This window comes from Poecilia formosa, unplaced genomic scaffold, assembly GCF_000485575.1.
Source record: "Poecilia formosa unplaced genomic scaffold, Poecilia_formosa-5.1.2 Scaffold100, whole genome shotgun sequence".
Taxonomy (NCBI): domain Eukaryota; kingdom Metazoa; phylum Chordata; class Actinopteri; order Cyprinodontiformes; family Poeciliidae; genus Poecilia; species Poecilia formosa.
The window spans coordinates 385,899-398,498 of NW_006800039.1; the positions used below are offsets into that span (position 1 = coordinate 385,899).

General features: G+C 38.2%; 1 protein-coding gene and 1 long non-coding RNA gene across 8 annotated transcripts in view; both read left to right on the forward strand.

The window, feature by feature from the left end:
* The window catches only part of mapk10 (mitogen-activated protein kinase 10), a 39,603-nt gene that overhangs the window by 22,331 nt on the left and 4,672 nt on the right, over nt 1-12,600 (forward strand). For 5 of the 7 annotated variants that reach the window (XM_007558891.2, XM_016674757.1, XM_016674758.1 and 2 more), the window contains 8 exons: nt 381-439; nt 811-949; nt 2,161-2,326; nt 2,801-2,872; nt 6,146-6,328; nt 9,321-9,445; nt 9,615-9,678; nt 9,901-9,978. In XM_007558891.2, the coding sequence (XP_007558953.1) occupies nt 381-439; nt 811-949; nt 2,161-2,326; nt 2,801-2,872; nt 6,146-6,328; nt 9,321-9,445; nt 9,615-9,678; nt 9,901-9,978 (886 nt within the window). Of the gene's footprint in view, nt 1-380; nt 440-810; nt 950-2,160; nt 2,327-2,800; nt 2,873-6,145; nt 6,329-9,320; nt 9,446-9,614; nt 9,679-9,900; nt 10,009-12,600 lie in introns of all 7 variants that reach the window. The other 2 variants (XM_016674760.1, XM_007558892.2) reach the window with 1 other exon arrangement.
* Nucleotides 2,884-5,710, forward strand: LOC107836976 (uncharacterized). Its single transcript, XR_001662948.1, has 2 exons — nt 2,884-5,046; nt 5,082-5,710. It is a non-coding gene; the product is annotated as an uncharacterized LOC107836976 (long non-coding RNA).

The window sequence follows — 12,600 nt, forward strand, 5'->3', positions numbered from 1 at the left end:
TATATATATATATATTCTATTTCTGGCCAAATCGCTCTGCTACAAAGTGCACACTAGCCCCCGTGTGATGTTGTGACTGTGCCAAACTCTGCGCCCGCAGGAGTGCAGCAAACTGGTGAGAGAGAGTGAAACCAAGAACACTTGGAGGGATGACTGTAATCCCCACTGCTACACTTTGTCTCCCTCTCTTTGTTTCCTGTCACCAGCCTTTATCCCCTCCTCTTGCCTCCATTCCACCTCTCCAGTCTATTTTGTCCTCTCTCACCAGAGTCCTTCTCAGCAGTCATTATCTTCTCACAGTCGCTTTGAATCAATTAGTTTATTTTCCCTTTTTTGATTACCTGTATAATAACCCTCTGACTGCATCTTCTCTCTTTCAGATAATCAGCTTATTAAATGTCTTCACGCCACAGAAATCATTAGAGGAATTCCAAGATGTGTGAGTTCCTTTTTGTTATTTATTTATTTATTTTTTATTCATCTTTGTTTTGATATAAAGCAAAATGTCTGTCTTTGTTGTATAAATTTCGTGTCCATTCTGTGTTCCTCAATCGTTTGAGCAGAGCCGCTCCGGGGGTAGTCAGCGAAAGCCGATAGAGGCGTCATGTTCTCGTACTGAATCATAAATGAGAGCACGTTTGTTTTTAGAACAGTTCCTCTACTCGGGGACTTATACGTCTCATGCGTCAACAGATTTTTTTTTTGTTGTAGTCCATGCAGAAACGTTTAAAATGCGTGACGTTAACGACTAACCAGTCAAACGTCAAACAAGTCGCGCCATTTACTGAATTGGTCATGGCATTTTCCCAGGTACCTCGTGATGGAGCTTATGGATGCCAACTTGTGCCAGGTGATTCAGATGGAGCTTGACCACGAGAGAATGTCCTATCTGCTCTACCAGATGCTATGCGGTATCAAACATCTGCACTCAGCCGGTATTATTCACAGGGTAAGAGGAGACAGTGAGTGGGGTTTTTTTTTTTTTGTTTTTTTGTTTTTCATCTCTACCTGTCAAATTAGCTTTGCATTGTGTGCTTCCAAATCTGTCACGATGATCAATTGTTGAAAGTAGTAAAGCCTACAGTCTGCTTGCACAATATTTTGGCAGCGATCATATTGTTTGTAATATGAGAGTCTATTTACTTTTCGAAGCAGATAAGTCTCTACAAATAAGCCGAGTTGTGTGAAATGTCAAGCAGGATCCAGTGTTTCCTGTTTTCGCATTTCTCTGACAGCCCAACTGGAGGAAATTTACAAAGTTAGCATACGTTAAATGGGAAGGTTTAAATATAAAAATAGGTTTTAACTATGAAATGTGGATGCCATATTTGATCTGTGAGAAAATCCGATAGATAAAGGTACACTTGAAAAATATTATCAATATTTTTGACAGTAAATGAGAGATTTCTTTTTATTTATTTGCTAAGTTGAACATTTATGTTTTAGAATTTTTAAGTCGGAAGTTGTACATATCTTTTGATCATTTCACAAATCAGGAAGTAGCGATTAACACAATAACACGCACAGGAAAAAATATTCAACTCGTTTTCAACAAAGAAAGTGAAAGAAACAACCAACTCTTTTTGGGAAACCAAACAGAATAAGGATTATTAATATAGACAAAAGTATAGAAAAATAGTTCAAATTAATAAGTTGTTACATGGACTACAATTTATGACAATTTTATAACAGAAGATCTGTTGTGCTAACACTAACACAAATATAGTTTGTTGTAGTTTTAATAAAATGTTATTTTCAGATTTGCAAATAAGATATATTTTACATTTAAAAGAATATATATTTGCTTGGTTTGTGTTGGTCTGTTAAAAGGACAAAAAACTTCCCGTTGTGACCCACCATAGATCAGTATTTGCTTTTTTTTTTTTTTCCTTTAAAGAACTAGAATAATACAAATTAGGGTATTTCACAACAACAAAAAATACATCCACATAAGCAAGTAGGTTTTGTATAATTTCACATATTTGCATTATGTAAACAAACAAAATTGTGTTTAATTTGTTCAGATGAATAAATAATCTCTTAGATTAGAGAGGACTGGTGTCCCTCTCACATAGCAGCTCCTCCTCAATAGGAAATATGATGTTCAATAATTTAAAGATTGCACGTGCTTTTCTTTTTTTTTTTTTTTTTCCTCTCTAGGATCTCAAACCAAGCAATATAGTGGTGAAGTCTGATTGCACCCTGAAGATCCTGGACTTCGGTCTGGCTAGAACCGCGGGCACTAGTTTCATGATGACCCCGTATGTGGTGACGCGATACTACAGAGCCCCAGAGGTCATCCTGGGAATGGGATACAAAGAAAATGGTGAGCTTTGCCAGTGTTTGTCAAGTCAGACAGACAACTCTAAGTGAAAAGTTTCGAGAGTCCAGCACCTGCAGCTGTGATCGGAGAGCTCAAGCATTGCAAAGGCAAAGACGCCATTCTGGTTGAATTGCAATAGAGCTGAAGTGCTGGCGCAGTGAGTCATTGATTAAAAGCCCTCAGAACATCAAGACACATGACTGAATGCCAGCCTCGCTATGACTCATTAGTCACACTTCTAACTTAAAATGACAGCCTGTGGGCTTTGAGTTTCCCTCAGATAATCAGTCCTTCCAACGCTCTGCTTTCGTTTTCACTGTTACTCCGTCAGCTCTTTATCTTGTGTGTGCACGCTGAGTCGTAACATGCCTCCTATTGAATAATCTTGCTAATCGCAGTAGACTGCTCTAACCTTTGTTTCCCCTCTCTCTTTCTCTTTGCTCCCTCTTTGTGCCACCTTCACCTCTTTGCGTGCAGTGGACATTTGGTCGGTGGGGTGCATCATGGGAGAAATGGTGCGCCACAAAATCCTTTTCCCTGGCCGGGACTGTATCCTTACTAATACAGAGAGAGAGAGATTGTGTGATGGTACCCCCAGTAGAGTTTTTTTTTTTTTTTAAGGTAGCTTTGACACATTTGGTTTTATAATGAACTGACCTAATTTCAAAACACTTAGAAAGGACTGCTTTAAAAAGTAAATATCACAGCTGAAATAGACACAGTGCCTTGAAAACAAAAACCATCAATCTGTAGTATTGTACTGGAAAAACAGTGAACTGCAACACATTTTCCCTGATACCTTCTTGATTTGGTTTTGTAATAATCCTGTCCAGTTTGGACAAGAAGTTATAGAATTATTATTACTATTATTTTTTTGTTGTTGTTTAATCAGCACTAGCAATCTTAAAAGGCTGAAAATAACCAAACAGAAATGCAGGGATTTCTTTCAGAGTACAACACATTTTAAATACTTCATTAAAGGCAAATATGCCAAAAATAATACTGAAAAAGAAAGAAGACAAAAAACAATCACAGTTTTTTTTGTTTTTTGTTTTTGGTGATTACATGGAAATTGTCAGATATACTTCAGTTTTCATGATTTTTTTAGTAGACCTGATTTCTGCTGTATGTCACAGAGGTGCACTAAAACCACTCACATTTGACCAACATTATATATAACATGTTTATTCTTTGTAGTTCCAACATTTGTTTTAGTAGCACTTCCTCTTCATATATGTGTTGACTTTTAATTCAAACCTCTCCTGACAAATACATATTTCTCTGCTTGTCTCTGAATATTTAAAATGTGCGCCGTGTGTTTTCGAGTGCAACTAAGTTTGTGTGCTTGCAGTGAGAATGTCAGTATTTCTGCTAAATAGTCAACGTTATGTTTTTTTTAAAATTTTCCATATGAAGGACATCTTGCCATCTATGAGAGCCTACATACGAGAGTCACAGCATTTGCTTACTCAGTTTGAGTGTCTGTTAGTCATTGCATAGTTTAAATTACGTGACATTGTGAAGAGGATGCGTGTTCACGACATGAATATTTTATGATGTCTTCACAGAGGATTCATGCATCTGAACAATTCCAGTATTTCTCCAATGAAGTTGGGACGCCGTGTAAAACATAAATGACAACTGAATGCCATAATTTGCAAATCATGTATTCAGTTAAGTGCACTACAAAGACAAGATGTTTAAAGTTCAAAAAGTAACTACACCAACAAAAAGGACAACCCTACTTTTTTTTGTCATGGCTACTCAAATATGACAAACAACTGCTCTGAAGCTGGCCTATTTCCACATGCAGCCATGCTGCCCGAACAAGAGCTTCATGTCTGCAGATGGCGTTTAAATATCTTTGTGCTTCAAATATCATTTGTGACAAATGGCTCATGAGGTTGTTGAAGCCTTGGACAAATAACCTCCTCTTTGCCTTTGCTCAAAACATATGCTCCTAATGAGTTAGACAACTTTCTGATTCATTACAGCTCAAAGAAGAAAACCATATATGTCATATACAGTTGCAGCATACAGGACGTTAGGATGTTTTTGACTAGTGACCATTGTGGTTCTGGTTATGCTGCAGTGTTCGCAGCATTATGTTTGATTGTAAATCAAATCAGCTCAGTCACCTGCACAGGACCTCACATGTGAGTGGATACATTAAGCATGTCGAAATGCTTCAGGAATAGTTGATTTGTTTTGTATTTTTGTGTCACATTTTGACAACATGCAAAAAAAAAAAAAGACCATCTTTGCTATTTAAAACGGTGACTTACTGCAGCTAAATGGCCATAGTGAGCGATCAGACACCAGGTGTTGGGAGTGGGGTGTGTGTGGGGGGGTATTCCTCACTCTGCGGCCTCCGTACTTGCGGCTCCGGGAAGATTAATGAGCTGAACAGTGAGAAAACCCTGCAATGAGCTCAGCTCCTTCTCATCCCTTCTGTTTCGGCTATTACAGAAATTGTTGTCATCTGTATCTGCCCCCATCATCAGTTTTTCTTTTTACTGCAAATCAGTGTGCGCTCAGACAAAAATGTGGTTAATTTTTAGCTCCTTTGGCAGTGGTGGATTGGCACCTCATATTTAACTCTGTTGGCCTAAAGTATACTTACCTTATTGAGGTTTGAGTCAACCCTGTGCTTTGTCCAGCAAATGACGATGGAGTGCAGCAATCTGTCCGCTGAGATAGGTCACGGTACTGTAGGCCACAAGGTTAGTGGTTGTTTAATGATAGACGATTGCAGCAGCAATGTCAAAGAGAATCTGAAGGTTATTATTTAGGGTAGAGTGTTTAATTGCAGAGGTAAATACAGCTTTATGTACTTGTGTTATAGGCAGACATCAGATGATCATCAATTGATTTTTTTGATTGTGTTATTCTCCACTCTCTGTTTAGATTAGGGGACGTAGGGCGAGCTTAAACCTGTCAATGCACATGTACAAGGATCATCATCGGACCGATCCCACCAATAATCACTCACACTGCTGCCGATATTTTTAATTCTTAAATTTTTACTGAAAACTAGAAATCTTTCTCTTTTTTTTTTCCTCTAAAAGTATAAATATGGTCAAAATGCAAGAGAAATTATGTAGTTTCCAACTTCAGTAGTTACTGGAAGCAGCAAAGATGTCTTAGAACATCACAGCTTACATGATTTTGTGTGTGTATGCGCGTGCGTGTGCTTGCGTGCGTGCGTGCGTGTGTGACACCAGTGGACATGTGGTCAGTGGGCTGCATCTTTGGAGAGGTGATGAGAGGGACAGTTCTGTTCCCTGGGTCTGACCGTATCCTTCCACCCTCTTCATACCACCTCTCTCTGATTCATATGGAAGCCTGGAAGCATTTTTGACAAGCTAAGGGAAAAACAAAAAAACACCTCAGGCTGTTTGACCAAATCCGAACCTGTAGCGAGGAGGAATATGGATTAAAGCTGTGAGAGATGGAAAATGGGACCTTACTGGCTCTCACTCAATGTGCAATGGTGACAGTGAATAGGTATTACTATGAGGACTCCCAGCTAAATAAAGCACTAGCTGGCAGAATGATGATGCAACATATTTATTGGTTATAAAAAAAGAAGAAAAGAAACAGTAAGAATACCGCTCATGATCCACAACTGTCTCATCAGAAAGTCTCTTCGGCAGATTTGTGTCGATATAAACGATAAGCAAATGAATTTCTTATTATTATTATTATTATTATTCTTTTTTTTAACTAGAATATTATGACACATCTCCCTAACATTCTGTGAGATGATACGATGCTACATATTCCAGGTGTGTTTCCTTTAACCTTGACCTGCCACACCAGACATTGACCAGTGGAACAAGGTGATAGAGCAGCTGGGCACGCCCTCTCCAGAGTTCATGAAGAAGCTGCAGCCCACGGTGAGGAACTACGTGGAGAACCGGCCAAAGTACGCGGGCCTCACCTTCCCCAAGCTCTTCCCCGACTGCCTTTTCCCTGCTGACTCTGAGCACAACAAACTCAAAGGTGAGAGTCAAGGTTTTATTATTGGCAGCGGGATGCTCCAACGATACCTGGATTTATTTCGACTTGATTATTTGGATGAATTATTATGTGGGGTCAAAAAAAAGGCATTAACTCCAACGATATATCTTTGCCAACTCTTCATTTATTCCTGGCATATTATGATTAACAGGAGTAGTAAAAAAAAAAAAAAAAAAAAAAAAAAAGTGCTGATTTTACCATAAATGTTTTTCTAGTCAATTTTATTTGTATATCACATTTCAGCAACAAGGCAGTTCAAAGTGTTTTACACCATAAAAACATAATACAGTAACCAACTTTGAAACAAGCAATAAACATCTATCATCAAAATCATGAAGCAAATATTCATTAAATATATTGATTCATTGTTCCACTTCTTATTAATCAAAAGCAGTTCTAGACAGTTGTGTTTTGTTGTTTTTTTTTGCTTTGTTTTTGAATAAACTCTAGGTTTCGGCTGTTTTGCAGTTTTCTATAAGCTTGCCCCAGATCAGTGGAGCATAAAAACTGAATGATGATTCTCCATGTTTGATTCTAGTTCTGAGGATTCAGAGTAGAACCGGAAGACCTGAGCGGTCTGGAAGATTGTTACAACAACAACAGATCTTTGATTCGGGTGCCATGCTGTTCAGTGATTTATAAACTAATGAAAGTATTTAAAGTCTGTTCTCTAAGCTGCAGGGAGCCAGTGTAAGGACTTCAGAACAGTTCCACACATCTAAACTTTTTGTATAAGAAATAAAGGAATTACAAAGGAGTCTTTAAATCTCCACGTTGACTTTTAGGAGCTTTGTAAATAGTCCAAGTTAAAAAAAAGTTGGTAACACTTAATCTAAAGAGGTGTGCATAAGACTGACATAGCACTGTCATAAACATGAAGGAGTCTTTATGAATGTTTACAACTGTTGTCATGAAGTGTCTCGGCAAATAATGACACTTTTAATGCAAAGTTGACTCTTTTAATTGACTTTCAATGTAAGTTTTAATGCAATATTGCATAGAAATGTAATTATTTACCAAATGTTGCTAAGTTGACACTTGTAATGCACTTTCAATGCAATTTGTAAAGCTTATTTTGATTAAAAGTGTCATTATTTACCAAATGACACTTCATGACAGCAGTCATAGACATTCATAAAGACTCCTTCATGTTCATGACTATTGCTATGTCATGTTTATGACTGTTTAACGTCAGCCTTATGCACACCCCTTCAAGTAAAGTGTTACCACATTTTTTAATATGTTTTTTTAATATTCAGGAATTATCAGGTAATTTAAGCAAATTGTATCACGTTCTAAGAAAGGTATAAACATCTTGTTGTTTGGGCAGAAACTCCCGTTTCCTATTAACCCCCCGAAACACCCAGTCAAAAAAGAACAAAAACAAATTCCTATTAACTAAAAAAATTCCCAATTCCCATGAAAATCAAAAGCAACCCTAGGATTTTCCAACCCTCCTAGAGTGACTGAGTCGTTGCCTTTTACCTTCCTTGGTAAAATTCAGAGCCGAGTCCTGAAATCCCAATCAGAGCTCCCACTTGACTCTGCTTCTGGATACGATCAACCCTGTGCGTCTTCTTTTGCTCTCCCAGCTGAGAAAGCAGGAAACAGAACATCCGTTTTAGAAGAGACAGCGCACTTTTTTTCTGTTTGCGTGTTCCCACATCAAAGCTCCAGTTTGATGTTAAATTGTCTTGAACCAGTTTTGTATGCGGGTTGCGGGCCGCAGAGGTGATGAAGCTAAAGGAAAATCACCCAGAGGGGCACAGTGGGAAGGTGTGAAAGCAGGTTGAAGAAAGGAGGGAAAACACTCGCTGTGCTTTGGATCTTGGATTTGTGATGTGACAGCGATGTGCGAGACGAGGATGTGTAGGAGAGGAACCCATATAGGAGTCGCTCCATAGAGTTGCTCTGTTTTTGTTACTGATAAGAGAAGAATCCATTCTCTATTTTTCCATTTCTGTTTTCAGACTGCAGTCACTTTACTCCGTAGCTGCCGTGGAGCTGTTAAAAAGTGATAAATCGGTTCAAGGGGACTTTCACAAGAGGAGGAAAATTTCCCCCTTGACTGCATTGAAAGAATATACCCACACGGGAAAGAATAATGTATTTATTTTGCAGCAATTAGAGAACAAATCAGAGGAATGTGAGATTAAAGGTGGAGTAATATGGATATTTCCCTATGTATTTCCTCATTGATTATTCCAAACAGCTGAAAACCTAAAAAATATTCCATCCTCCAAGCTTTGAGAACAAAGATCTGCTAAATGCTTTTGCACACTTAGTACATTTAAAAGGAAGTGATTTTATCAAAAAGGAACTGAGATATTCTCTAGATTTATGGATCTTAATACATTTATTATGAAAGGCAGCTTTTGCATTTGCTCTCCTTCAGCCTCCTTCTCCTGTTAGCGTTTGACAAGCAAATACTCAACCTGGTTTCAGTTTCATAAGTATTTCCTGAGAATTATCACCATAGAATCACTGTAAAAACTGTAAATATTTGTAATACAAAGGAAATAAGGGCGGATGTAAAATGAACAAATAACTCTCATCTGTGTTTAGTTGTTGCATACTGATACTTAACATTGCACTTAATTAAGAACTATAATTTACCAGACTCTTAGGCCTGCATTACTGTCCAGTTCTTTAAATTTCATGGTCATTTTTCTTCCTTCCTCATAGTACTGAAGTTGTTGGTGTGCGCAGTGTTTGGATAATTGTCTCATGTCTCATTTCAAACTTAATTTAAAGTCATTTGTCTGAAGCCGCAGTGTTTGCCATTACCATCCAGAACATGATGAGTTTCTGTAAGATGAAAAATACCTCTAATAACCTTCTGTTTTTAATTATATCTCATTTTCTTTTGCCCCCTCCTGATTTGTTTTTATTTCACATATGAAACGCGGAGCGATATTTTATTGTCCGCGTGAAATCAACTCGGTGCTTTTGTGTTTTCTCTTTCCGACTTCAGCAAGCCAGGCCAGAGACCTGCTGTCTAAGATGCTGATCATCGACCCTGCTAAGCGGATATCGGTGGACGAGGCCTTACAGCACCCCTACATCAACGTGTGGTACGATCCAGCTGAGGTGGAGGCGGTGAGTAGGCGGTGTGTGTGTGTGTGTGCGCGCGTGTGTGTGTGTGTAGTTGAAACTCGGAACTGTCCATTTGTGTTTTGATCAATCACTACCCAGTTTTGCTTTTTACATGTGACACATGTGTGTTCATCTAAAGATCTTCCTGTGCTCGCCCTGCTTTTTACTTTAGCCTCCACCTCAGATTTACGACAAGCAGCTGGATGAACGAGAACACTCGATAGATGAGTGGAAAGGTAAGAACAGCCTGTTTTAACCATCACCGAAAGCTAAATGTTAACAATGCACGAGTCAAGTCAATCTGTAGGAAATGCGGGGTTTAGCAGTGCGTCGGGAAATGCCTGTGCTTTTGTTTTGCAGTCTCACAGTACACAAGCCGCCGTTTTGTCTGCCGTTTCTCAATGAAAAGTGAAGTTTCGCCACTGTTTGCATTTTACTGACTCTTCTCTTTTCGCCAGAACTAATCTACAAAGAGGTGATGAACTTTGAGGAAAGAACGAAGAATGGCGTTGTGAAGGGACAGCCTTCACCTTCAGGTACTCTCAGTGCATAAGCCTAATCGCTCTGTAAGTGAATTTACTATAACCTTAATGGAGTTTCCCCTTGTAAATAGAGATTCCCATTGTGCTGTTGACCATGTGTCTATGTCTCTTGCATCTCTGATTAAGTGTTGTTTAATATAGTGGGTGTTTTGTTTTATTTGTTTGTTTGTTTTTGGGTGTATTCGATAAATAGACTTTGAGAACGAAATCTGCTACTGTTAAATGTACCTTCTGGTACAGAAAATATCTGATAAAAAAAAAGTGTGAATGTTTGTATTTGTGCATATAAATGTGTCACGATTTAAGGTTTGGGCTGTGTGGTTTTCCTTTGCAAATTTCAGTTTTCAGCTGATATTTTAAGCGTCAGTTATTCATGAAATGAGAGCAGGTGCTGTTTGCATTTTCCACCACAGAGTGGCAGTAAAGAGTCATGTTTATAATCCAGTCACACTCCTATGCAAATTCAGAGAAACAGCTTTATCATGGTTACAGCAGCATGCTGATAAGAAAGGGTAACTAATAAAAAATGTTCATGTAATGTAAAATAAATTTCCTCAGACTATAAAAAAATAAATATAAAGTCTGTCCATCATTTGCATTTGGTCATTTAAACAGCACCTAAATTTTGTGATCTTTAATTCTTTCATTGCAGGAAGAGATATAGCATTTTGCATTCTTTTTTCTTTATTTTTTTATTTTTTGCTCTCTGTATCTTATTTTCTTTATTCCCCACAAGTACACGATATCCACGCTTTTCTGTGTTTGCAGCTTGTTGTAATTAAGCAGACTTGCCGCTCCGTAGTGTCTGATGCTGAGCGTATCAGACGCAGTGCAGGAACTGCAGGCAGCACTATTTCACTGCAGCAGGAAGGTGGAGGAGCAGAAAGCACATGGTCAGAAGTTGAAAACACAATATCTTTAATACTGCTTTAATTTTTAATTTTTTAATTTTTTTTTTTTTTTTTGCTGACATGGCACAAATCAGAATTATACTCAAATCACTTTCCACCTGTATGTTTTCAGCGTTCTTTCTTTATAAATTGTTTTTCTTCACGTCCATTGGCATATTCTTGTTTGAAATATCCTTCTCGTCAAGAAAACATCAGTTTCTGTTTAAGGTAATAGACTCTGGAGTGCTTTCAGGTGATGAACCTGCGCCAGCATCCATATGTGCAAAACTATAATGGTTCCAGAAGGCACAGCTCCAGTTGCTGGTTTCATATAGGTTATTAAATGATCTATGTGCTTTGAAGTAAAATCGATAAAAAAAAAAGCAGACTGAATCTTTTTTTTTAATGCATAATTTAAATATTATTTTTGTTTTTCTGAATCTACACTATATTGATCTATGCCTTTTAAGGTCTTAGTGGCCACCTTCAAGAAACTGAATATCGACTCTATCTGTATTAATTGTCAACTACAGCCAACAGAGTAGAACATTTTGTTCCATCATTGGCAGAGAAAGAAATACTATCAGGAAACCGTGTTTCTGAAATGCTGCACTTAACATGTTGTAAAACATGTTGTTTTATATACATGTGGAAAGAAACAGCTTCCCAAAGCTCACAGTTTGGTGGTGTGTCTAAAAGAAAAGCTTACCGGTTCCATATTATCAGTCGTTAATGGAAATAAATCGATTTATCTCACCCGTCGCGTCATTACCGGCAGAGCTGCAAGTGCCGAGACGTGAACTTAGTTCCCATTTCTGAAAGTGGATCAGTCCGTGATCTCCTTAACTTCATCACTTAATCTGTGTTAATGACGAAAACGACAGAACAGCAGGTGAGACTGAAAGTCCTCTGATGAGGTCTCTGAAAGTTTGCTGCTGACTGATTCTAACTTCAACAAACGATCAATAAAAGAAAATTGGGAAACTGCTTTAATGACTTCCAAATGAACCGACATGAATTGTGCCAGCGCAGCAGAGTGTTTTATGATGGCATAAGTCATGGAAACGTAGAGAGAACTATAAAAGAGCTTATTGATATCATGTGAATGATTACAACAGCTGCAGCCATTAATGGCCTTTCATTTACAACCCACACAACCCAAATCTTAATCACTCTCGTCACATCACACTCACTGTATGCTTCTGGTCGGATGCTCGGATACAATCTTTATAGACATGAATGTCATAATAACTTGGGGGTTTGGGGATTGAACTATTCTGCAATAGTGCTAAAACATAAAACTCCAGTAATCCTTAAAAACAGGAATTGGGTGCAGCATTTTTAGTATAATGTGGATTTTCTCAAAATCCATGCAGGACCAGAGGCCTCTTCAAGACTTGCAAGAACCCTTCCCCCCCCCACACACACACACGCACGCACGCACGCACGCACGCACACTTGTAGCAATCGATAACCTTGTTCTGGTTGATTATTTTACCTGCATTCTCATCAATTTGCAGTTTTCCTGTCACCGAATTCAGGTGTTAAGAAAACCTATTTTGATCAGCAAACATCAGCAACTTTGCATAACTGCCTGCGGAGATATTGGAATAACTAAAGATTTTGAAACAGCTCTCTGATTAGCTTATGCTAGCAAAGAAGTGGCATAAAATTTGAACATGCTCATTCAAACAGTGAGCAAAAGACACATATGAAAGCATTGTTC